The sequence below is a fragment of the Ailuropoda melanoleuca genome, chromosome 11 (assembly GCF_002007445.2).
Source record: "Ailuropoda melanoleuca isolate Jingjing chromosome 11, ASM200744v2, whole genome shotgun sequence".
Lineage (NCBI taxonomy): Eukaryota > Metazoa > Chordata > Mammalia > Carnivora > Ursidae > Ailuropoda > Ailuropoda melanoleuca.
Genome location: NC_048228.1, coordinates 10925711 through 10951009, shown reverse-complemented (window position 1 = coordinate 10951009; position 25299 = coordinate 10925711). Strand labels below are relative to the sequence as shown.

The window sequence follows — 25299 nt, the reverse complement described above, 5'->3', positions numbered from 1 at the left end:
ACACAGCCTTGGTGTCAGCAGGGACCTGGTCCATTTGTTTGCCGCTGACCCCTAGCATGTGGCATATAGTAGAGGCTCAGTAAAAATGTGTTGTTTCACTCGTGGATTTCCAAATGAATTTAATCAGGGACTTTTTCACTACCACCCATTAAAGTCCAGGGAAGCAAAGCCGGCATCAACAAGGGAGAGGGTCTCTAAATCCTGATAGCCGTGGCCTCCTGACACTCACTTTCTTAGGATGAGCCGCTCGGTTCTAAAGGCACCGAAAAGCTGGTATTAGGCTGGAAAGCAAAGAAAATGGGCTGACTTGTCCACTATCTGTGCTGGGAGTTGCCGTCTGGTGAACTGAGGAAGAGAGCAACCTTTTGCCTCAATGATCTGCTTGTGGCTTCCCTTCTTCAGAACTGTAACTAGTCTAAGAAAAGTGGAAATAAAAATCGGGGAGAGGTGGAGTGCCCACTATGTGCTCAGCACTGTCTGTGATGCAAAGACGGTGCCTGCCTTTAAGGACTTGGGCTAAATTTAGGACTAGAACTCAAAAGGGGGATTTATTGGGAGGACACAACATCTCTTATGGAACCCAAGGGCTGGGCTGGGCTTCCCAAGGGACAAGGACCAAGGACCAGAAAGTTATCCGGAGGCAGCTATTTCCAAGGTCTCCTTGTTCATGTCTGCCTCTTTCTGCCCCTTCCCTAGCTTCGCTCACCTGTGGCCCATCGCGATGGTGCCCAAACAGCTCCTTAATCCCTGACACCCCATCACCCAACAGCCTCTCCATCCCCGGCAGGACCAATTTCTGAGGGAGAAGGGCCTAGCCCAGCTCAGCGTCTGGTTGGTTCTCCTGGGTCAGGTGGACACATACCTCAGGTCCAATCAGCTATAACCTGGGAGAGCAGTGCTCACATGACACCAAAATGGCTGCTGAGATTTGTCCTTTTGGATGGAGTGGGAGCGTTAGGTGGGATTCTTCTCTGTTCTGTCTTGGCCCTGGGGCTATTTAGGCTCAAGAACAAGCTGGTGGCTTCTTGAATTTTCTCCCGTATTTCTGTCCTTTTGTGTTTACTTAAGAACAGAAACATGATGGAGAGGAAAAGGACTAGGGGCTTTACTCTGGTTTTTAAGCCCCCCCCTTTTCTTTTGAGTCAAAAGATGGAGAGCCCTGATAGGTCTGGACCAATGAGCAAACAGGATGAGCGTGCTTTGGGGAATGTTCAGCTGAAGGTAGTCCCCTGCTTCGACAGGTGGTTTTAACTTAATATTGCAGATGATCTTTTTTTTTTTTTTTTTTTTTTGGGCCTCTCTAGGCGCTGTTCAGGTCTGCAGCCCACAGCCAACATTCCCAGCTAACATTCTCTCTCCCTTTCTATAGACAAAGGTGGACCACGCTCTATATGCGCCATGTTCGAGGCAACAATTTCGCAGACTTGGTAGCCTAAGATAATAGCAACGGATCCTCTCATCGTTCTGGATGTGGGAAGTCCAAAACCAGCGTCGGCTGGGCCACGGACAAGGTTGGATGCTTAGCAGGGAATCCCCTTGCGTCCTCCAGCTCCAGGGCTGCTGGCAGTCCCCGGCTTGCAGACGCACCAGTCTAGTCTCTGCGTCTGTGGTCACACTGCCTCCTCTTCTATGCGACGGTGTCCCCAGCTCTCACTTGGCAAATGCACTTGTGGGTGGCATAGAGAGTTCACCGAGAGATTCCAGGATAACCTCATCTCAAAATGCTTCATGTAATCACACCTGCAAAACCTTTACCTTGTAAGGTAACTTCCGCAGGTCCTAGGAAATCAGGTCCTGATACCTTTCGGGGTCACCAGCCCGCTACAAGCCCTAAACCTTTTTCCATAGAGGCGGGTCTAGGCCAGGCAGACACCCCACAAGATGATCTCCCAGGGCCCAGACGGAGAGCCCTTTCTATCATTTGGAACCTTGCTAGTCTCCTTCTCTTTTTTAAAGATTTATTTATTTATTTTAGAGAGGGGGCGGGGAGGGGCAGAGGGAGAGACAGAATCTCCAGCCGACTCCTTGCTGAGCGTGGAGCCCGACGCAGGGCTATACTCTGGGCTCTACTCTGGGCTCACTCTCACGACCCTGAGATCATGACCTGAGCCCAAGTCAAGAGTGACAGGCTTCACGAACTGAGCCGCCCAAGTGCCCTGCTAGTCTCTTCTTTTTCTTCCTGTCTGTCTTCCCATCAGGAGGAAGCATAAAGACTAACCGAAGAACAAACCCAGCCCCCAGATACATGGAGAGCCCCAGGCTGGCTCCGTAGTGGGCTGTGACCAGACCAGGCCTCTAGTGTCTTAGCCACGTAGCAGGTCCCTGCTACTCCCTCTTAACAGATGGATTTGCCTAAGGAAAGTGAAAGGTTGGAATTTAGACTCTGCTGCCAATCCCGAGATAAGGAGGTGATTCACTCCCTACCTGCTGCCCCTTCTCTACTTAGGAGCTTCTGGGAAACATCCATGGCCTCAGGATTTACTCTTCTCCTAGCCATGCAGATTCCACGTCATGCTCCCCAGGACCAGGAAGGTGCCCCTGGACTCAGGTGTGTCTTTCCAGACTCCCACCCTATGGTCAAGACCCTGACCCCAGACGTCGCTGTTCCTCTCTCCTGGCTTGGCCTCAGCAGTCAGCAATCCCCTGGGCATCCTCATTGGCTGAACTGTTTTCCTGGGCTCCACAGGCAGCCACTTTGCCCTCTGCATGAGGACACGCTCACCTGGCCTTTCTGAGCACACAGCCCATTGGCTCCCTCTGGGCCGGGTCTCAGGAGGGGGCTGCTGGGAGGATGTTTAAGTAGGTAGGAGCTGATGTCCAAACAGCCACAATGTTCTGTTGGGCATGTGGGTTGATGGCGCAGCCCCAGCTCTTGGGAAGCACAACAGATCCTCGTTCAAAGTCTGAAGAAGCGCTTTACACTGAATGGCCCAGGAGAGCATTTAAAGAACTCAGGCCCCGGAGCCAGACCACTGCTTCCTAGCGGTGTGACATGGGGCACTTGAACCTGAGCCTCTGGGAGCTAACCTCCAAGATGGCGGGGACACCAGGATACGGATGAGGCGGGAAAACACACGTGAAGTCTCACAGCGCCTGGCAACGTGAAGTGCTTTGTGTGGATTAACCGCAGTTATTATGAGCCGCGATATTTCTCCCTAAGCAAGTCAGCATTGGAAGAGCTGGTACAGCAATTCAGCGCCCAAATGTACTACATGTAAAATATTTTATTATCAAAAGCTCACTTGCATGGCATTTTAGAAGGAATAAAATAACTCACACAGCTGTCCTTTCTCGCCCTTACCCAGGAGACACCAGGAAAGCGTACCAGCAAAACTCCAATCTGATGCATCACCGGGCCTTGGGCCCTCCGGGACCGACAGCCGCAGGGGCCTCACCCCCACATCATAGATTAGCCTCTCATTTCGCTTCCTTCATGAAACAGCCCCGCGTCGTCCTTTCTAGAAAGCCGAGTCCCCTCTCCTACCCACGGCTCAGGACTCCGGTGAAGAAAGCAAAGGCATATCTGGTTTTCTTTTTGAAACAAAACAGTCCTTGTGGAAGCAAAACAAAATCACAACCGAAACCAGCTGCTAGGCGTCCTTTCCTGATTGGAAAGAGCGGTGTTGTCGCCAACAACTCAGAGTTGGGGAAAAACGACAGGGAAGGTGCATACCCCGCGCCCCCGACGGGGTCCACGTCCCGCGATCCGAGCTCGATGGAGGGAGGAGGGACGTTTTTGTCTGGGAGGTTGATCCTGAAGTCTTTGAGGTGAAGCTTCTCGGATTTAATCCTTCGAATTTTCAGCGGCTTCAGGCGTTTGGCCAGCTTGGAGTTCTGCCTGTCGGGTGGATTCCCCGGGCTGGGCTCCACGCTGGCCCTGGCGGCTGTGCGGCTGGTCTCGTCAAGCCCCGCCAAGGACTCATAGGAGGGGAGAGAGATGCTCATCCTCGGGTTCTGGTCCAGTTCCCTGGCTTCCGAGGAGTTTGTGTTCATCACTTCCTCGTAACTGGGGACATAGTACCTGGAGGCGGCCTCCTCCTCCTCGTCCTCCTGGCTGTAAGACAGCAAGCACCAGCACGGAGAGGGTTAGCACGCGCTCCGCCACGTCTAAAACCACAAGGAGATGAACTCCGGATCCCCTGTCAGCCCCGGGTCCTCGTACCCCAGCCTTGTAAACAACCAGTGGGTCCCAGAAGGAACAAAAGCTAACACTTCGACTGTGTGCTACGAGTCGGGTATACTGTGCTAAGTACTTCCACACGTATCAGCCAGTTTCATCTTCCTAACGACGCTATGAGTTAGGTCCTCTTTTTATACCCCTTTTATGGATGGGGAAACTTGATACGTCAAGGTTAGGTGACTTGGTCATATATTCGGGAAGCGGGAGAGCAGAAGCTGAATGCCACACTCAACGACTACACTGGGTGATCTGGAAGCGTTGACATACGGAAGTTAAATCCCTTTGCTTTTAAGCCTTACACTTCACCATATGCCAGACGGGCTGCTCTGGTGCCAGGCTGGGTCCTTTGGCCAAAGGCCATACAAACATGCATGAAACAGCTGCCAGTCTGAAGCAAAATGGTTGTCCCCAGGTAGAGAAGGAATTTCTGCAATAAAATTTATATCTATTTCAAGTTATTCTGTAATTTTGTCCTCTAAGTTCACTATAAGGCTCAAAGGACTTATCCTCAGGCTTACTCTCCCCTTTGATTGTTGAAAGAGAAAACCAGAAAGTTAGGGTGTTTGTTTGTTTATTTGACACATGCATAGGGAATGGTGACTTTAGCCACCTTCCAGAACTCCGTACTTGAACCTGTGGGGTGATAATGGCCAACATCAGCCCGTCCCTGTTTGTCTAGGCCTTCCTCTCATTTCCCTTAGGCATGTGTGTGCTCATGGCCAGGGTGGGTAATTAGGGGTGATTTATTTTCCTTCTTTGTTCTTTTCTGTATTTCTTAAGTTTCCTAGAACACGCNTTTTTTTTTTTTTTAAAGATTTTATTTATTTATTCGACAGAGAGAGAGACAGCCAGCGAGAAAGGGAACACAAGCAGGGGGAGTGGGAGAGGAAAAAGCAGGCTCACTGCTGAGGAGCCCGATGTGGGGCTCGATCCCAGAACGCCGGGATTACGCCCTGAGCCGAAGGCAGACGCCCAACCGCTGTGCCACCAAGGCGCCCCCGTTTTTGCTATTCTAAGCAATGCTCTGATAAACCTAAGGGCTGAGACTCCCTTGCACTTGTGTGATTTTTCTCCCAAGGGTAAACTCTTAGGAAGAGAATGGATAGGGACACACATCTTCAATACTTCCTCTCACTTTGGAACTCCTCTTCAGAAAGCTTGGGTCAATCCACACCCCATCAGCTCTCCAACACCGGGGCTGCCCGTCTTGGCCATTAAGATAGACAAAGAATAATGACACCTTCTTTTTGTTTGCATTTCAGGGCTAATGAGGTTGAACACCTATTGTCTGAACATCTAGGAGATGCTTGCTTGTATCCTTTGTCCATTCTCCTACTGGTGTGTCCATCTGTTACATTCATTTGTAAGGGCTCTTTTTCTAGTAGGGATGTCAACCTTCATCATGTGTTCCCTAACGTATTGCTTATCTCTTAAACGCATTCGTGGCATTTTGGTCCAAATAGAACACTCCTTCCCAACCTTTTCAAGGCAAAGCATGTCCACACAGCACGCTGGAGGCTCTGGCTGCCCTGGGCCCCATGCGGCTTCCCTGAGGGTGTCAGTATCTTAATACACCTGTAATCCATTCATAGCACATTATTTGGGAGGCTCTGGGATAGAAGTATGAAGTTATCTGGAAAATTGTAAACTGCTTTATAGAGCCTTACTGGGGGAAAGTGGGAAGGCAGAGTCTTCTAGACTAAAATAGTCTCGTCAGTGAACCCTCTGAGTGTGCGTGTGCGTGTGCGTCCATCTCCTGTCCAAGGGCGGTCAGCCCGTCCTCACCTGTCTTCCTCGGGGGCATGAGGCTCGACCCCCGGCTGGTGCTGGATGTGGGCCATCTCCTCGCCCTGCCGCTGCTTCCTCTTGTCCCGGATGCTCAGACAGATGGACAGCAGCAGCAGCATCACCCCAGCCCCGACCAGCACGTAGGCCACGGAGAAGGTCTTGCTCTTGAGAATGCCGCTGCCTATCTCTGTCTTGTTGTTCCCCTGAGCTGTCGGCTTCTCGTGGGCGCTGAACCCGGGCACCAGGTTCCACATGGCCATGATGACCCCAAGAACCAACATCCCCAGGCCGATGGCGGTCAGCGCATAGTGGGAGCCGTTGGCCTTCGACTGGGCCATCATGCCAGTGGGAGCGGGGCGAGGCCGGTGCAAAGAAAGAAAAGAAATAAATGAGAGCAGCAGCAGCAGCAGCAGCAGCAAGAACAAGAGAGGCCCCTTCAACGCTCGGAACGAAGCCCCTAGTGGGGCCCTAAAGAAACAGCGGCTGGGCTCCCGAGGGACGGCTTCAAGCAGATTCAAGGCATCCTGTGTGGACAGCTGTGGCCGAGGGGTCTGGAAGGAAAGCACAAAGAAGAGAGAGGAGGATCAGCTCGGATTCCAGATGCTTTTGTGAAACAGCGGCTGTGCTCTTGAAGGAGTTGGGAGCAGGACTGAGCCGCGGGCTCGGGCCAGGCCGGGCCGTTGATACATTCCAGATGTCTTACGTGCTGCGCTGGGCTCCTTCTGTGAGCCTGCAGAAGGAGGGCTGGTCCGCCTACCCCACCCGAAAAGGAAAAGCCAGACCTTTCCATGCAGGAGACCAGAGAGGTCAGCGCTCCAGGTCCTGAAAACATTTTGTGGAATTTAACAAAGCGCAGTGAAATCTCAACTGGCAGGGGGTCCGGCGAGGAGCCCGAACCGTGGCGCGCATGAGCCGTGGTCAGTAGCTGGACCCAAATCGCCTGGGCGACGGCATCCATCAGGGATACGTCCCCGTCCACACAGCCTACTGGCTGGTCCCCACCCTCCACAACTCCCCACTCCCTGCAGCAGAAAATCCTGGCTCCTGGAATCACCCATGTGACGGCCTCTCCCCCTCATCTCTCACCTCGCCCTTCTCTGCACAGTCCCCTCTGGCATTTCTGCTGTTCTCTGGTCCCCCCAGCTCAGCTGCCCCTTCCGTGGGCTCCCACAGCCATCAGCGACTACTGTGGCCAGTCTCTCTCTTCCCGTGACACATTTCTGCGCCCAGAACATAGCAGGGGCTCCAAACCTGTCTGCCAAAGCACTGAATGAAATGAACAGAGGCCACCTGAAGCCATCCTGCAAGACTAGCCTGCCTTCAACCACAGAGTTTTGCTTTTCTTAAAGGGGCAGAAGCTGCCTATTCTTCATCTTAGCTGCTGTGCCCCGGCTGGGCGAGTAACCCTACTCCCGCGAAGCGGCTCAGAGACCTTGTGCTCAAGGGAGCAAGCCCACCGTCCTGGGATTCCACAACCATTTGTTGGCTGGGAGAGTGAGTCAGATAAGCAAGTCACCTGAAGGTTTAGCTCAGAACACTTGCAGGGGCCAGGAGGACCAGTGAGCAGCGAGCACCCTTCCTGGCTCACTGCTCCTTAAGACATGATTCCTGGGACAGCGACCGTTGCAGAGCAATAAAGCCTGACAGATGTTTGGATGGGCAAGGTCCTATTTTCAATTCTGCATTCTTTCCGATCTTTCCAGAAGGACGGCTAACCAGGCCACTTGAAATCTAACACTGCACAGATATTTTCTCATCAAACAATGGGCTCAATCTGAAAGTGGCCACTTTGTTAAAAAATACTCTAAAAATATTTGGGATAATATCCTTTATCGGCTTGAGGTCTGTTCCTTCTTTCTTTTTTCACTCCACAAATATTTCTTGGGCATCTGCTAAGCAATGTCAGGCGCTGGAGGGACACAGGTGAGCAAGTTAAGGGTTAGCGGGGCTACCAGGCCAGCAGGAAAAAGTCGACAGGGAATAACGACAAAGTGGGAAGAAAGTCTAGAAACTGTGGAATTTGATAGGTGGCTGTCCTAACACAGGCTGGAGAACATATGGAACGTCTCTGTGAGAGAGAAGTGCCACGTCACGTAATCGGGTCTGCACCCGGATTGTGCCATGCTATGTGCATACTGATGTGTGAACACGTATGTGTAGGCATGCAGGGCACTGAACAGGGATCCCATCCCGCGGCAGACAGCTGCTGTAGACCAGCTGAAAAGCCTACCAAACACACGAGGGGATTTGTTTCCCAAATAACACTCACAGCCAGCAAAGGAATGAATGAGGGGTTTAGCAGTTCTGCCAAATGGATGTGAGACAAGGCAAGAGGAGGAGGATGGCTCAGGGGAGGGAAGGTGCAGCCCAAGGCTGGTGCGGGAAGCAGGAGATGAAAAAGCCCATTACTGAGCACCTGCTAGGGGCCCAACAGGTGGGCCTTGACCCTGGGAGGCTGACAGTGTGTTTTCCAAACCAGTGACTGGGGCCACTTTAACCTTCCACCTTCCCTGCTCTCTCACCTCAAGCTTTGCCTTGCTTGTCACGTGAGTAAAACAGGCCCCAGGTGAGAGTTAGCGACAGAGATGAAAATGTCGGGATTCATACATTTGGGCCTGTTAAATGGTCAGTGATGGAAAACAGGCAGTAATACCCAGTGTGGGTAATGGTGTTGGGATAAGCGATTTCATACAATTTTTCCTGAGGGCGAATTTTGGCATCGATGAATCAAAAGTTTCAAAAATGCTTCTACCCTTTGGCTCTGTAATTCCAGCTTCGAAGAATGATGTACAAGGCAAGGACATTCATCATAGCTTTGTAGCAGCAAGAAAATGGAAACTATATAAATAGCCAATAATCTGCATCTGGTTAAATAAAATACGGTACATGTGCTTGTTAAATTATGCTTTCAAGCCAGCTAATGATACATTTTAAAGTCAAACAAAGTGTAAAAAAATAAAAAGACAGTATGTTCAGGGTGATTCTAATTTTTAAAAAATTCTATATACAGATCTGTATGCATGAATATATAGGAAGGAAGACTGGATGATCCTTCTCATGTTAAAATAAACAAGAGACAGAAGATTTTCATATACACAAACATGTATGTAAAAATCTCAGACAAGGGACACATTCCAAACTTAGCAGTGATTGCTTCGGAGAATAGACAGGGCTTGGGAAGTGTACCTGTTACTTTATTTCTATATTTTGGATTTGTTACAATCAGAAGGTGTTGTTGCAAGGCAATGTAGCTTGGTGGTTCAACGTGAACTCTGGAACCAGGCTGCCTGGGCTCAGATCCTCACTCTGACTTTCCCAGCTGTGTGTCTTTGGGCAAGTTACTTAACGTCTCTATGCCTCAGCTTCCACAACTGTAAAATGGAGATAAAAGCTTTCTAGTATTCACCTCATAGGAGAGTTATGTTAAGTGAACAAGAAAACATACATAAAGTACCTAGAATTATATGTGACCAGCAGATAGTAAATTCTTCTAGAAAGGTTATATGTGACCAGCAGATAGTAAATTCTTCTAGAAAGGTTATTTGATATTATTTAAAGCTTGTATTCCCAATGGGGTGAGACCACCCATGGCGGGGGGAGGGTAAACATTTGTTCTTGGGGATGGTGTAAAATAGTCTTCGATATTACAATGGTTTGTGGCCCTCCACAATGCATTACCAGACACACAGGATATCTGCAGTATGAAAATTTCCTGGGGCGGGGGTGAAGTGGGGGCATTACAAAAACAATGTCTAAAAAGACTCTTCAAGGGACAACACTGGGGGGGGAAAGGCTGAGAAACACGAATTAATGTTTTATATTAAATTTCAAAACACTCAAATTATGCATTCCATGGTCTTTTTAGTGGTTTTCTGTGTGGTAGGATTAGTGTGGTTTTTATTTTCTTTCTCTTACTGGGAGAGTAACAATTGGAAACACAGAAATGTGTGTGTGCTGCCTTTAGAATCAAAAAATGAAATACAGGTTTTTGTGTTTTGGATTCGTGGCAGGGTTATGTGTCCAGGGGTCACTTAAAATTGTCCATCGGTTCCACCCTCCCTCTGCAGACCAGGCCCCCAGTGGGTTCACCAGGGGTGCGGAACCCAGCTCCCAAACTGCAGCTGTTAGCTATTTATCTTGTTTCTGGCTTGTTGATCCATGTTATATTTAGTAAGGTGTTCTTTCCCTTTCAAAAATATGGAAGGAAGCTAATTTTGTGCTTAGAGGACTTGGACCACATAGTTTCCAACACATCCCTAAAACAGAGCAGCCTTGGCGGGCAGACCGGGGTCCCAGTTCTGCCAGACTCACGTCTGGCTGGACCCATCGCGGCTCATATTCGGGGCAGCCCTAAGGGATACGTGAGTGATCCTATACCTGGGTTTTCAAGAAAAGGGGTTAACTGGGTAAGAGAGGCACCTACCTGTTGTTACATGGGGGTGTTCAGGGCAATCCTGGAAACAACTCTCCATGCTAAACTCTTGAGTTAAGGACCCACCTGTAGAAAAAAAACCAGAAACACAGCTTTCTAAGTGAGCTGTGCGCATTTCCATTTGAGGCACTCATGGGGGAGGAATGTGTTTTCTGTGTTTTTCTTGGGGAGGGGGGCGGGCATAGGTTGGGCTGGGGGCACAAGCAAGAAAAGTTGTTCCAGAAGAGGCCAAGATTCTGTACCAAAAAAGTGGGGGGGTCACAGAAGGGTGACAGTCTGGTAGCCGCGTTTACCAGACCCTTCTGCGGTTTTATGTCTTCCACAAGGGGGCCCTGGGGGCTAAAAGAAGAGGAAACTGTCCCCCACGTCATTTTATGAGGAGTGTATAACCTTGATACCAAAACCAAACAAGGACAAGGCAAGAAAGGAAAATGGCAGGCCAATCTGATCTGTCTGCACACACAAAAAAACCCTAAACAAAACACCAGCAAATGGAATCCCACGATGTGAGAAAGGAATCCATCAACACCCTAGAGAAGAGCACAGGCAGCAACCTGTGACCTCAGCCGCAAGCAACTTCTTGCGAGACGTCTCCAAGGCAAGAGAAACAAAAGCAAAAATGAACTATTGGGACTTCATCAAGACAAAAAGCTTTTGCACAACAAGGGAAACAATCAGCAAAACCAAAAGACAACCTACAGAATGGGAGAGGATAGTTGCACATGCCTTATCAGATAAAGGGCTAGTATCCAAAATCTATGAAGAACTTATCAAACTCAACACCCAAAGAACAAATAATCCAATCAAGAAATGGGCAAAAGACATGAACAGGCATTTCTCCAAAGACGACATATAAATGGCCAACAGACACATGAAAAAATGCTCCATATCACTTGGCATCAGGGAGATACAAATCAAAACCACAGTGTGACCACCTCACACTAGTCAGAATGGCTAAAATTAACAAGTCAGGAAACCACAGATGTTGGCGAGGACGCAGAGAAAGAGGAACTCTCTTGCACTGCTGGTGGGAATGCAAGCTGGTACAGCCACTCTGGAAAACAGTATGGAGGTCCCTTAAAAAGTTAAAAATAGAGCTACCCTATGACCCAGCCATTGCACTACGGGGTATTTACCCCAAAGATACAAACATAGTGATCTGAAGGGGCACCTGCACCCCAATGTTCATAGCAGCAATGTCCTCAATAGCCAAACTATGGAAAGAGCCCAGATGTCCAACAACAGATGAATGGATAAAGAAGATGTGGTCTATATATATGACGGAATATCACCCAGCCATCAAAAAAATGAAATTTTGCCATTTGCAACAACGTGGATGGAACTAGAGGGTATTATGCTGAGCAAAATAAGTCAATCAGAGAAAGACAATTATCATATGGTCTCACTCATATGTGGAATTTAAGAAACAAAACAGAGGAGCATAGGGGAAGGGAGGGAAAAATAAAACAAGACAAAATCAGAGAGGGAGACAAACCATAAGAGACTCTTAATCATAGGAAACACACTGAGGGTTGCTGGAGGGGAGGTGGGTGGGGGGATGGGGTAACTGGGGGATGGGCATTAAGGAGGGCATGTGATGGAATGAGCACTGGGTTTTATACACAACTGACGAATCACTGAACTCTACCTCTGAAACTAATAATACACTATATGTTAATTAATTCAATTTAAATAAATATATTAATTTTTAAAAAGGTAAATACATAATACATCAAGTTGGGTTTATGTAAGAATGTAGGATTCGTTCAACATTAGAAAATCAAATAAGGCCATGCACCAGGAGCAAGGACACGCCATGACAGCGTTTTCCAGTGGAGTCCCGCACAGCCGTGAATAGGAGTCACCCACAGCCACGTGCACCAACGTGGCCCATTCTGACAAACGTGACGTTGAACAGAAAAGCAGATTCCATTTATGTGACGTTCCAAACCAGGTAAAACCAAACAATACACGGGTGTTTATTCATTACATTATTCCTTACACTTCACTGGTACCTTACAGAGACCCTTTACATTGGCTGAATTACTATGGAACAGGAATTTCCAACACCCAACAACACCTTTCCATCACTCTTAGCATAAATTCCAAACTCCTTTGCTGTGGCCTGAAACCCCACCGGATTGGACTGGCTCCTGCCTTTCTCCTATCTTCTCTCTTGGCTCACCAGCCCTGAGGCTTCTTCTGTTTTTCACCCACCCAAGCACGTTCTGCTACAGGGCCTTTGCACTTGCTGTTTTCCATGCCTGAAACACTCTTCCATCTGTAAAGGTCTGGCTACTTCTTTACTACTTCTGTCTCTCAGCTCAAATGCCACCTGCTCAGTGAGGATTTTCTTAATCATTTTATATAAAATATCCCTCCGTCACCCAGCTACTCTTAAGCCCCATGCTTGGTTCCTTGACGACATTCCTTCCCGTGGATGGATGACATTACCTCACAATCAATAATAGTATTGTTTTGCTTTCTTGTTGGCTCCCTGTCTCCCCCAGTGGAGTATAAACTCCCTGAATGAAAGTTCTCGTTAGGGAACCTAACAGGTGCTTTATAACTACTGGTAGAATGAGTATCTGGCAAGGTAAAAAGTTTGACCAATGTCCCATATCAATTTGGGGAAATTCCTAGTTCACGGTTGGTGTCAAGGGGGAGCGGGTTAGTTTGAGCAACTTTCCGGAGTATCCGCACGCAAACGATTTGCCAGCAACATGGGAGAGGTACCCAGGCTAAATATGATTTCTGTTCTGACCCAAGAAGGTGACTCTACCAACATTCCCTGGTGGAGGTTTCCTAAGTTTGTTTGTTTATCAGAATGAGAGAAAGAGAGGGCGAATAAGCGGGGGAGTGGCAGAGGGAGAAGCAGGCTCCCTCCTGAGCACGGAGCCCAATGTGGGGCTTGATCCCAGGACTCTGGGATCATGACCTGAGCCCAAGGCAGACGCCTCACTGACTGAGCCACCCGGGCATCCCTCCATGGTGGAGTTTGAGGTTTCAGTGTTCCCTGGTGTTCCTAGGCAGAAGTCGGCAGGGGTGAGAGCCCCGAGCCTCCCTCCTTTTGGGCAGCCGCTGTCTTCCCTCCCACCAGCACCCTTGGCCGACCAGAGCCAGCAGGGATTTCCGGGGTGGGGGCGGACAGTCACAGCTCTGGACATTAGAGCACTCCACCTGGTTGCGACCCGAGTGCGGCCATCCCACACCTGGACTGGAGTCTCTGTGAATCTAATATGAAGACAATGCTTTGAATAAAATTGAACAAAGGAAAGAAAGAGAAAGAAAGAAAGAAAGAAAGAAAGAAAGAAAGAAAGAAAGAAAGAAAGAAACGGTCCTGTCCTAGCTGAGGCAGAGCAAAGGGTCCCGAGTGATAGCCAAGTCTTAAGCCCTTGCCCCGTTCCTGCTGAATCCCAGCAATGCCATGGGGATTTAGAAAGCAGGGATCGAAACATGAGAGACTATGGACTATGAGAAACAAACTGAGGGCTTCAGAGGGGAGGGGGGTGGGGGAATGGGATAGACTGGTGATGGGTAGGAAGGAGGGCATGTATTGCATGGTGCACTGGGTGTTATACGCAACTAATGAATCATCGAACTTTACATCAGAAACCAGGGATGTACTGTATGGTGACTAACATAATAAAAAAACATTAAAATAAAAAAAAAAAGAAAGCGGGGATCGGATCTAGACCCCTGCACGGCCACCGAGCTTGCCCCCTGGCCCTGGAAGGCACAGTCTCACAGGTGCCTGGCCCTGCTGCCTTTCGTGGGAGGGGATCCCAGCGGTCCGAGGTGCCTGGCAGCTTGACCAGTCCCCAGGACAAAGAGGCTCCTTGACCCGTCTCCCTGNGTGCCCCCCCCCCCCCCGCCCCTGCCTGCCAAGCTGCATAATTGGGAAAGGGATCCCCAGCTGCATTCCCAGGGAACCAGGCCACATTCCCATCACAAAGAGAGAGCTCAGTGGGGCCCTCTGGGCCAAGTTTCAGCCCGCAGTCACTTTGGTCACCAAGTTCCGGTCCCACGCAGGGGGGACCCAGAGGAGAAAGGCGCTGAGCCACCACCGCTAATGCTGCCCCAGGCCTGCCTGGGGATTTCAGGCCACCTCCCCAAGGTCAATGGTGTCAGGTTCCCGTTCTTTGAGAACACGTTCTTGTAGCTTCAGCATTCAGGAAGAATGAAGATCACGGTGCAAATGAGTCATAAAGGTAGAGGGGAAGAAAGAGGGCTGCCCAGGCCAGAGAGAGCCGACAGGGGAAAAGGAAAGCAGGGATGTGCAGGACTCCACCAGGCAGAGCAGTAACTATAGGAATAGTGGAAGCACCAGCAGCAGCCACCCTTCAAGGAATGATTAGCCCCACTATCTCTGAGTCTCAGAGAGGTTACGTAATTTGCCCTAGGCCACACAGCTCTTGGCAGCAGGCAAGATTCCCAAAGAAATCCCGCTGACTTTGCAGTGCACCTCCTTCGCTCGCACCACACCCCTCCCTGGGCAGGCCAGGCAGGCCAGCCGTGAGCACTGTACTTTATCCTCGGAGATATTTCGTCACAAAAGCACCGGGGGAACAAGTGTGCCTTTGAAACTGGCTTTCTAGAGAATCTGAATCCAACAATTCTTGGGTCCCTACTGTGTGTCAGGGGCTTTGGGGGACGCACAGATGTGTGAAATACATTCACGGTCCAGCAAAAAGATGAGGTGATTCTTCAGGTTAAGAGCGCAGGCGTATGGGATGCGGACTGTGCCAGGCCCCGTGTTGAGCTCCTTCCATGCACAATCCTTCGGGAGGTATTATTTCTGTTTTACAGATAAGGACACTGAGGTTCAGAGAGGTGCAGTAATGAGTCCAAAATTACACAGCTACTGCAAGGCAGGGATTAGCTATGTCTGGCTCTAAAACCCATGCTTAATCACCAGGTGGTACTGCTAAAATGGGGCTTAACGGGAGGCTACAGAAAGAGCAACAAATTAGCTTTGAAGGAAGTGGGGGAAGGAAGATAAAGCAGCAGCTTGGGGCACCTGGCTGGCTCAGTCGGCTAAGCGTCTGCCTTCGGCTCAGGTCATGATCCCAGGGTCCTGGAATCGAGCCCCGTGTCGGGGCTGCTTCTCCCTCTCCCTCTGCACACCCCCTGCCCCCACTGTTTGTGTGCGCTCTCTCTCTCTCAAATAAATAAATAAATAAAATCTTAAAAAAAAAAAAAGGCAGCTTTGCGAGGCCTTGAGGTTATGTACATTTACCTTGGGTGGAGTCTGGGGGTAGGAGGAGACTTAGGAGACCTGTCGGAAGGGTTCAGCCTGAGAAATTGCACCGAGGCAGAGAGGACGGTTCCCAGACACCTGCCACTTGTTGCAGAGAAAAGAGGCAGCTTCCCCCTCCCCAACAGAAGATCTCCATGAATTTTATAAGACCTGACATCTCCAGTCCCCTTGCTCATCCATTCAAATGTTGGTGAGATTAAGGAAGTCAAACACATTCTGAAGACTCCAGGAGCCATCAAAAGATGGAGCGAGTTAACAAACCGGGTATTGGGGTGCCTGGGTGGCTCAGTTTGGCTCAGGTCATGATCTCAGGGTCCTGGGATTGAGTCCCACGTTGGTCTCCCTCCTCAGCTCAGCCTGCTTCTCTCTCTGCCCCTCCCCCTGCTCGTGCTCACTCACTCACACTCTCTCTCTCAAATAAATAAATAAAATCTTGAAAAAAAACAGAAACAAAACAGAAAAACCAAACCGGGTATCTAGTCTTCTGGAGCTTGATGCGGTATCCTTCTCTAAGCAAGTGGCTGGCGTGTGACCCTATTTGCAAGGCTGGCACTGGGAACCAGTCTCAAGGGCTCCAGCCACATTCAATATTGCTTGGGAAAGGTGACATCGCTGTGTGTCCCCCCGCCAGGACAGAGTCTGGTGCTCATGAGACGCAGGGCAGCAACCAGAGCTCCTGTCACCATCAATTCCAAGTGAGTCTGACATTTTGATCCCTCTCCAGGCTCTGGGGATGGGCCACCAGTGGTCTCCCACTCTGGCAAGCAAGGCTGAGCACGGGCGCTGATCATCCCACCCAGCCCCAGCATGTAGCCAGCAACGGATAGATCTGCCACTATTTCCCGCATACCAGAGTGTGCTGGGCTCACACTAAGTGCTTGGCATGGCTTAGCTCATTTGTTCCACCCAAGCATCCTGTGAGGGAGATGCTCTTATCCCCCCTTCTGTCCATGTTATCACTGAATACACTGGGGCACAGAGAGGTTGAGAAACTTGCCCCAGGTCACACAGCGTATAAGTGGTGACCCTGTGCACAGTCTCCTTGTTCAGAACTCCCTCATCCACGAGGCAGGAGAAAAGCAGCCTTTCAGCCAAACTCACCAGGGAAGGGCAGGACAGGGCAGGTGGCTGCTGTTATGGGTTCCTCCACTGAGGCCAATGAGATGTCATAGCCGAACTTCCTGGGACAGGGAGCTCATGCAACTTTGTGGCTCGGGTCAGTGTGCTGGCTGCTGGCCAGGCTTCTGTGAACCTGGGCACCTTGTGGACAAAGCCTGTGTCCTTGTGCCAAAGGTCATCTTGGACACTGCCCTGATTCATTTTTTCCTTCTCCCCAAGAGGCATTTTGCAGTGAAAAAAAAAAAAAAAAGTAGAGGAGGGCAGAGGAGAGAACTCACATTGGGGAGCTCTGATTTGTCAATCAATCCCCTCCCAGCACGGGTGGGTCCCGAGGACAGCCTCTGGGCCAGCAGCTCTGTTCCCATCTTAGACTGGCTACCCACACTCGCCTAGAGGTTACCTCTCACCTTTGACCGCTTCAGCTGTCTCACTGGTCGAGGGAGCTGGACTTGGATCGACCTCGTGGGTTGTTATGCGTTATGGGGTCGAAGTTTGCGGTTTTGGGTATTTAGTGATTTACTCAACAAAACATTAACAGAGCACCTACTGTGTGCTGGGACCTGCTGTAAGTGCTGGGGAAAGAGGAATGGCCCAAACAGACAGGCAACCACCTGTTGGAGAAAACTCCATAGAATGCTGGGTGGGAGGACAAGCTGGCAACAATGACGACTTGAAATGTGGTGGTCAGGGAACACAGTCACTGAGAAAGGGATATTTGAGCAGGGATTTGAAGGAGGCCTGGGAGGGAACCATGTGGATATTTGAACAAAGGTCCTTCCAGGCACAGGGAACCACAGAACAGAGGTCCTGAGCCAGGAGCCTGCCTGACTGTTTCCAGGGACAGTAAACCTGGAAAATCAATGAGTGACTGCATTACAAGCAGAGAGTAACGGCTCCAAGTGTGTTAGCTGTCATTTCCAGACCTGTGGGGGCAGGTGAGCATCCATTATCTTTACAGAGGCCCCGGGACTGGGGGTGGGGGGGTGGTGAGAGGCTAATTCAAGGCCATTGAAGTTAGGGGCAGAGAAGAATCTGGGGTTCAGCTCGGGGCTATTTGCCACTTACCCACTCTGTGTTTCTTAGAATTTGGGAGAAGACATGTGGGAAGCTGAATAATGATCCCCCACCACTCCCCAACCAATATCCAGGTCCTAATCCCTGGAATTTGTGACTGTTAACTTTATATGGCAAAAGGGACTTTTCAGATGTGATGAAGTTAGGGTCCTGACATGGGGAGGTTAGCCGGGATTATCCAGGTGGGTCCAATTTAATCTCAAGTGTCCTTAGAAGAGGGAAGCAAAGAAGGTCAGAGGAGGAAGCAGGAGATGTGAGCTCAGAAGCCAGGGGCGGAGCCCTGAGCCATGGGGTGCAGCCACCTTTAGCGCTGGAGAAGGCGAGGAAGCAACCTGTCCCCTCCACTTCCAGAAGGAACCAGCCCTGCAAACCTGCTGACTTTAGCCCATGCGGCTTCCGGCCTTAGAACTGCAAGAGAATCCATGCGCGTTGTTTCCAGCCACCGCGTTTGTGGTAAATTGTCACAGCGGCTGCAGAAGATGCACGCGGGCAGCCTGCGTGGGCAGACCTTCCTCGGGCACCTGCTGGCACCCAGACCGTTCCCTTGTCCAATAGCTCCTTTAATTGGGCACAGTTCCTTGATTCTGATCAAATAGATCCCTTGGGGAATTTTGCACCCCTTCCTCGTGTGGCCAGGCCAGGCGGAGGCTGGGCGGCCCGGACCTCCTGCACCGGGTTTACATTTTAACCCGGGATTTCTCTGGAGGCAAGCCTGCACTCGTTCTAACTTGGCCGGGACAGAAACTGTGACAAAGGCGCGCATTCTCCCGCTGTATCAGCAGGCACCCGCCTTCCCGGTGCTCATACCTCCAGTTCCTAAGCCCTTGGGACAAAGCTAGGCAGACGTTTCCTTTCTGTGGTCCTTATATGGGGCTTTCGAACCACAACTGTTGGTACGGAGAGAAGACAGGCAGACCTCCGCGGGCCGATGGATCCTGCCGAAGCAAAGCCCTCCCCGTTCCCAGGCCTTTATCAGGGCCGCCCTTGACCGTGGAGGCCAGGACACAGGAGGAGAGCGTCTATCCTGCCCATATCTGGACATTTTCTTTTTTAGCCTCAGTGATGCTGCTTGCACAGAAGTGTTCCCAAACCTTCTGCCAAGCGCCCTTTTGGAATCCGCTCGAGCTCGTCCAGCCCTCTCCCCTCCCTCTCTTCCCTGGCTACCTGTGATCCCCACTTGAAGCCCCTCGGCCAGACCTGCTTTCTCAAGCCCCCCCACCCCAGTCTCCTCCTGCTTCCGGTTTTCAGGAAGTCATTTCCCTGAAAGTCACAGCGATTCTTTTCCCAACTGTTCCGGATGTTCTGGGATCGCAGCAGGCAACCGTGGACAAGTCACCGAAGTGTTTACCAAGTGCCGGGCACTGTGCTGGGTGCTTTCCATGCATTTATTATTTTTGTTATTAACGATATTTAGACATTTTAGTATATGTTATTTTATAGAAATATTAATGATTATTGCTATGGTTTATTTAATATATGTTATTTTTAAAATGCATTATTTAACACATTTAACATATCCAAGAACCCGGATGAGAAAGTTTCTAGAGTAAGACCCATTTCACAGATGGGAAAACGGATGTTCAGGGAAGTTAAGACACCTGCTCAACGTCATCCAGCACATGGCGCAGCAAAGCCTCGAACTGGATACGTCTAGGGCAGAGCTAGCGCACTCCACCACCCCCTGCCTCCTGGCACCCCGCCCCCTAACGAGAGCCCCCTCCTGGCGCCCTGGATGCTTCCAGCCCTTCCCAGGCTGACCTCAGTCTCTGTGGTCAGGTGGTAGAATTCCTTGTTTCCCCTTCATGTTATTTCCCCTCCATAAAAACCAGCTTCTCCCGTGTGAGTCACTCAGCCCCCTGCAACCCCCGATAGTCATCTGGACATATTGTAAATAATTGACGCTGAGATGTTTAATCATAAAACTGGAACTGAGGTTAAAACAGGGCAGCCCGCGGGAGATGGGGAGGAGGATAAGAGCCCACGGGGGAGGCTGGCTTGGCGGGGCTGGCACCTCTTTCACATGAAGAAATAAAGGGAGAACGACCTCCGTGAGTGCTCGTGACGTTCACAGCATCGCTCGCACTCCCCAACATCGTTTCCCTTGTTGCTCCCAGCAGTCCGGGAGGAAAGTGCTACTATAACCTCCCCCCTAACAATACCCAGAGGTTGGGGTGCACAGTCCGTGCAAGGGTTGGGGTTCAATCCCCTCTGTCTAGTAGAGCAGGCAGTGCCGACCTCATAGGGTTAAGGAGTGAAGGGTTAAGGGACAGATGACGTTTGGAATCTATACTCGTCACTACCCACTCCCCCCCCCCCCCCCCCCCCCCCCCGCAGGTTGTAAATCTCCTAGGAAAAGAAAAAGGCTCCCTGTGCTTCCCCTGCAGCCAGCACGTGACCCTGAAGTGGGCTCATCGTCAACAGATAGGCCCCGATGAGACTCCTGAGGTGAGAAAGGATTTCTCGGGGGCACCAGAAGGCATGCCTTGGCTGCCGTTCCTCTCTGCCATTCTGGTCTGTAACTGCCAGTCAGGCCCCAGCTAAGGGCTGGAAAAGGGGATGACCTCCTTGGGATGTCCCAGAGCCAGCTGGCTGAAGTGAGATGTCACCTGGAGGGCACAGCTCACCTCCCAGCCCAGCTCACCTGATCTTTTCTTCTCTTACCTGTGCTGGAGGGAGGGAAAGGAGAGCAGGCAATGCTCACTCACTAGTCTGATATTCTCAGGAGGGTGGTTTTGTTCTGCCAGCTCATGGTTCCCAATATCCACCCTGTCCTTCCTCCACGGTAAGGAACTCCTAATGCTTAGTTTTTCAGGGCTTCCCAGAATAAAGAGCATTACCCAGCTTCTTGAGTAGCTAGCTGTGCCACAGGACTGCATTCCACCCAATGGGACATAAGCAGAAGTGTGCATCAGGGGGAGGGGAACATTCAGGAAGGGTTTTTAGAAGGAACATTTAGAAGGTACATCTCTCTCTCTCTCTTTTTTTTCCCTTTCCTCCTTTCTGTTGATTGTGGTGTAGATGTGATGGCTGGAGCTCAGCAGCCATGCTGGAGCATGAAGTCAAGGATGGCAGAGCAGTAAGAGAGAAGGAGCCTGGGACCCCGGGGATTGCTGAGCCGTCCTCCCAGCCCAAGACTGCTGAACTCTGGACTCTGTTTACATGAAAGAAAACAAACATTTACTTTATTGAGTCTATTGTTATAAAGGGTTTTTGGTCACCTAAACCAGCCCAGGCCTGGTGAATAGTAACAGTGAACTTGTTACCATTTATAAGCCTAACAGCTATGCCAAGGACAGTGCTAAAAGCTCTACCTACAGAGTTTATTTAACCATTCCATGAATGCCAAGAGGCAGACAGTATTGCCCCGTTTTACAGATGAGGAAACTGTAGTCTTGCCTAATGCCATACAGCAGGTCTCTCTGACTGCAGTCTCCCATCCTGCCATTAAGAAAAGATAACCAGAGGGAAAGTATGGCAGGCAGACTCATAAAGTGGCCCCACGGTCCCTGCGTCCTGGTGTTTACGCCCTTGTGTGACCCCTCTACTTGAGTGTGGGAGGAACCTGTGGTTTGCTTCTGGCCCATAAAATATGGCAAGAGTGATGGGATGAGGTTATTATGTGAGACTGTATCATCCACAACTGTAATGTCCGCCCTGCAAGGAGATGTTCTCTTGCTTGCTGACTTTAATAAAGCGAGTGAACATTCTGGGGAGAGACCCATGTGGCAAGGACCCGAGGCAGGCTCCCAATGACACGTGTAGGCACCAATTCTGCCATCAACTACAACAGCGTGGAAGTGGATCCTTCCCCAGTCAACCCTCCAGGTGAGAACCCAGCCCTGGCCTACACCCTGATTGTGGCCTTGCAGAGAACCTCGCTGAGCTGTGCCTGCACTCCTGACCCACAAAAACAGAAATAATAAATGTGAGTTATTTTATGCCGCTAAATTTGTGGTAATTGGGTACAAAGCACTAGACCAAGAGGGTAACAGTGTGTTGCCAGTGGGCTCTGGAGAGATTAGGGGAGGTCAGTGAAGGACCCCATCTCTCTCCATAGGAGAACCAGGGGTGAGGACCGGAAAGGGTGTGGCAGTCTGAAAGTCAGGCTGAGAGGCTTACAACGGTGGGAGCAAAGCCTGGAGGCTGGCTGTGGCCAATGCAGCTCTGGGAGACGAAAGCACCACGTTCCAGAGCCAGGCCTTGGCAACTGAGCTCCATGCCTATCAGGTGGAACGGCACCCGGATTCTCCTTTGCCAGGACCTCCCTGCCAATCACAGCGGCCAATCAGGGCATTCCCCACAGCGGGGATGGCTGCTGGGAGAGGAAGGGAGAATGGAGTGGGGGAGGGGAGAAAAGGGGAATAAAATAATAGCAATAATCAAACACGAGAGGCCCTACATGGCCACTGAAAATGATGTGGTGCAAATTAAGGTCTGGATTAACCCAACCTCCTGAGCTGAGCTAGTACCACCACCCACCACCCCGCAAAGAAATGCTGGTTCCCTAATTCCACAACCACCCAGCCACAAGAAGCCACAGAGCCACGTGTGGCCACTGTAAGCCCAAGCTAGACATTAGCAGGGACGGACTGATGGCCGCGGAGCTGTGCAGGGTGGCATGACCCCGGTTGCTCCCAGGTCACTGTCTGGATGGTCATCTGCTGTCGGCCACAGCCGCACTGCCCAACAGTCGCTGGCCACATGTGGCTAGTGAGCTCTTGAAATGTGGCCGGTCCGCACGGCTGTAAAAGTGTAAGATACACGCCAGAGTCCAAAGACAGAGGGGCGACGAGAACATCTCATGAACATTTTTAAACAATTTCGTGTTGAAATGATGTATTTCAGATATATCAAGTTAAATAAAAATCACGATTTTTGCCTTTTTCTTTGTACGTTAAAAAATAATAATGTGGTAACGGGAAATTGAAAATGACACATGGGGTTTGCATCGTATCTTTATGGGACAGGGCTGCTCCGGAATGTGAGCTCCCCAGGGCAGGGAATTTGGTCTGTTTTGTTCACTGCTTCCCCTCTGACCTAGAACAGACCTGGGGCATGCAGGCGGAGCCTCATCAATGCTGAATGAAGGAATGGCATGACATAGTGGTATCGTGGAAAATACATGGGTCTTCGAGTCTGTCCAGCCTTTGTTGAAATCCGTATGTCCCTGGCAACGCATTTCACCTCTGCGAGCCTCAGTTTCCCTTTCTGTACAAGGAAGATGCTGCTTCCGAGGGTCCAGCGTCCTAACCTACGCCAGGTCTGGCAGACTGCTAGCGGCTGTTGTAATGTGCGGGAACCCAGAAGGTTCTGCCGCAAAGCTGGTGCCGTTCTGGGTGTGGAATGATAAACCCAAGCCACGCTGTGGCCCCAGCAGCTGCTAAGAGGTCCATCCCCGAACAGAAGTGCCTCTACTGACCCCCTGCTGGAGGCGTAGCCGGTTTCCCCACCCAGACAGGCCCCCGCAGCTTGGAGAGGGAGGCCCAGGGCCAGCGTCGGTGTGACTGAGGACCAGGGGAGGCACACCCCACCTCACCTGTATTGGCTGGGATTTAGAAACCCCCAGAGCCATGGGACACGCTGTTTTGTGGGAATTCTCGCAGTCTGTTCCAGAGAAGAAATGACCGGTGAAAATAGGTCTGCATCTCAGATGTGCCACACGGGGACAGGGAGGGCCGAGGAGGAGGGGACGGCGGCTGTACTGACACCCAGCAGGGGGCTCTGGAGGCCAGCTGGGAAGCACTGCACCTGTGACTGTTCATTATCTGCCTGCCGACGCAGGTGGAAATCTGAAAAGGACCACAGACCCTCTCCTGGGAAGGGCTGTGTTGGTTTCCCGATGCTGCCGTGACAATTCACCACTAACTCAGGGGCTTAACACAACTCCAATTCATCGTCTTGCGGTCCTGGAGCGCAGGGGTTCTAAAATCAAGGTGTCAGCCCGACTGTATTCCCACCGGGGGTTAAGGAGAGATTCTCTTTCCTTGCCTTCTTCAGCTTCTAGAGGCTGCCTGCGCTCCCTAGCTCCGGGCCCCCTCCTCTGCCCCCAGGACTTCATTCCGCCTCTGTTGCCATCAGCACACCTCCTGCTGACTCCCCCTACCCCCTCTTACGAGGACTCATGACTACGACACGCCCACCTGGATAATGGGAATCCACAAGGTAACGTAATCACGGGCTCCAGGATTAGGGGGACGCCGCTGGGGGGAGGACGGTGCCATTATTCAGTAATAAGTTTGTCATCCAGCCTCCGGTAAGGGCTGTAGGCACAATCTCGTACAATCTCGGTGTCACGGGCCTTCCGGGGACTGTCCTGCAGGATAAGAAACCCCAGTCTGGAACTACACAAATGGCTCTTGGGTGAATCCAGATACAGACGACATGCATCAGACATGAATTGGGGGATTACTCATTTGACAAAAGGACCCTTTGTTTTCAAAAGCATGTGTCTTTCCATCACGATAGGAACAGCTAACACGCATTGGAGGCTTACTCGGAGCCGGATTATCTTACTTCATCGTCACAGAGAAGCCACTACCGTCACTCCCATGGTGCAGACCCAGACGCCACAGAGAAGCCACTACCGTCACTCCCATGGTGCAGACCCAGACGCCGAGGCCCGGAGAGGTTACGTAACCGGCCCCAAGTCTCATGTTAATAAGTAGCAGAATGAGGCTGTGAACCAGATAGTCTGAGTCCAGAGTCCCTCTCAAATCCTGCCTCCCATCTGCCCCCAAGCCAGGCTTTAAAAGCAGGAGTTTTTGAAATGGCTGTGCACGGCTCCCACGAACAAGGCACTCCTTTGTCCACTGTCGGCAGCCAAGGTTTGCTGATGGCACAGAAATGGAGAGGACTCGGGTTTGTCCCAGGTTGCTCAGTGACCAAGACAAACACCAGTGTCTTCAGTAACCTGCTTGGAAGCCCAGGGTCAGGGCCCAGGGCTGACCTTGCGCCTCTCCACCATCCGAGCTTAGCCCCTGTGACTCGGGGCTTCAGGCGGCCAGTCACATGTCCCAGGACTCTGCCCCTCTCTCAGCCGCCACAGCACAGTGCTGGGGGTTGCAATTCCTTCCTGGCACTGAGCTGGGACACTTGTGCATGTCAGTTTTGTAATCGTCAAAACACTCGCTGGCTGCTCCGTCGTCCCTGCTGTAGAGGAAGGACGGGGGCTGAGGCTGGTGAGCGCCCAGACACGCAGGCTCCGTTCATAGTTGAATCGGGATCACCCCCCTGGAAGCCCCACAGCAGGTGTCCCGGCCTTCAGGGCATCTGTGGGTGTCCCACTTGTGTCCCTGTCTCCTCAGGCCAGGAGCTATGCCCGACGGTCTCTACCCTACAGGCGCCCCAGGCAGTGCAGGACCTTATTAAACATCTGTGAGCTCTGACCCTAATGTACTGAGCACACATCTGGCCATAGGATGGAATTAACTGAAACAAAGATAGCCA

The 25299-nt window shown here is 51.0% G+C and overlaps 1 protein-coding gene across 1 annotated transcript in view; it reads right to left on the bottom strand.

Annotated features, from left to right (window-relative positions):
- Positions 1–225: 225 nt before the first annotated feature.
- Positions 226–25299, bottom strand: part of TMEM51 (transmembrane protein 51) — a 57652-nt gene continuing 32578 nt past the window's right edge. The window contains exons 2-5 of the mRNA XM_002921421.3: positions 10392–10466; positions 5966–6519; positions 3674–4054; positions 226–253 (exon numbers count right to left, since the gene is read on the bottom strand). Of these exons, the coding sequence (XP_002921467.2) occupies positions 226–253; positions 3674–4054; positions 5966–6309 (753 nt within the window). The 5' untranslated portion in view covers positions 6310–6519; positions 10392–10466. The remainder of the gene's footprint in view (positions 254–3673; positions 4055–5965; positions 6520–10391; positions 10467–25299) is intronic.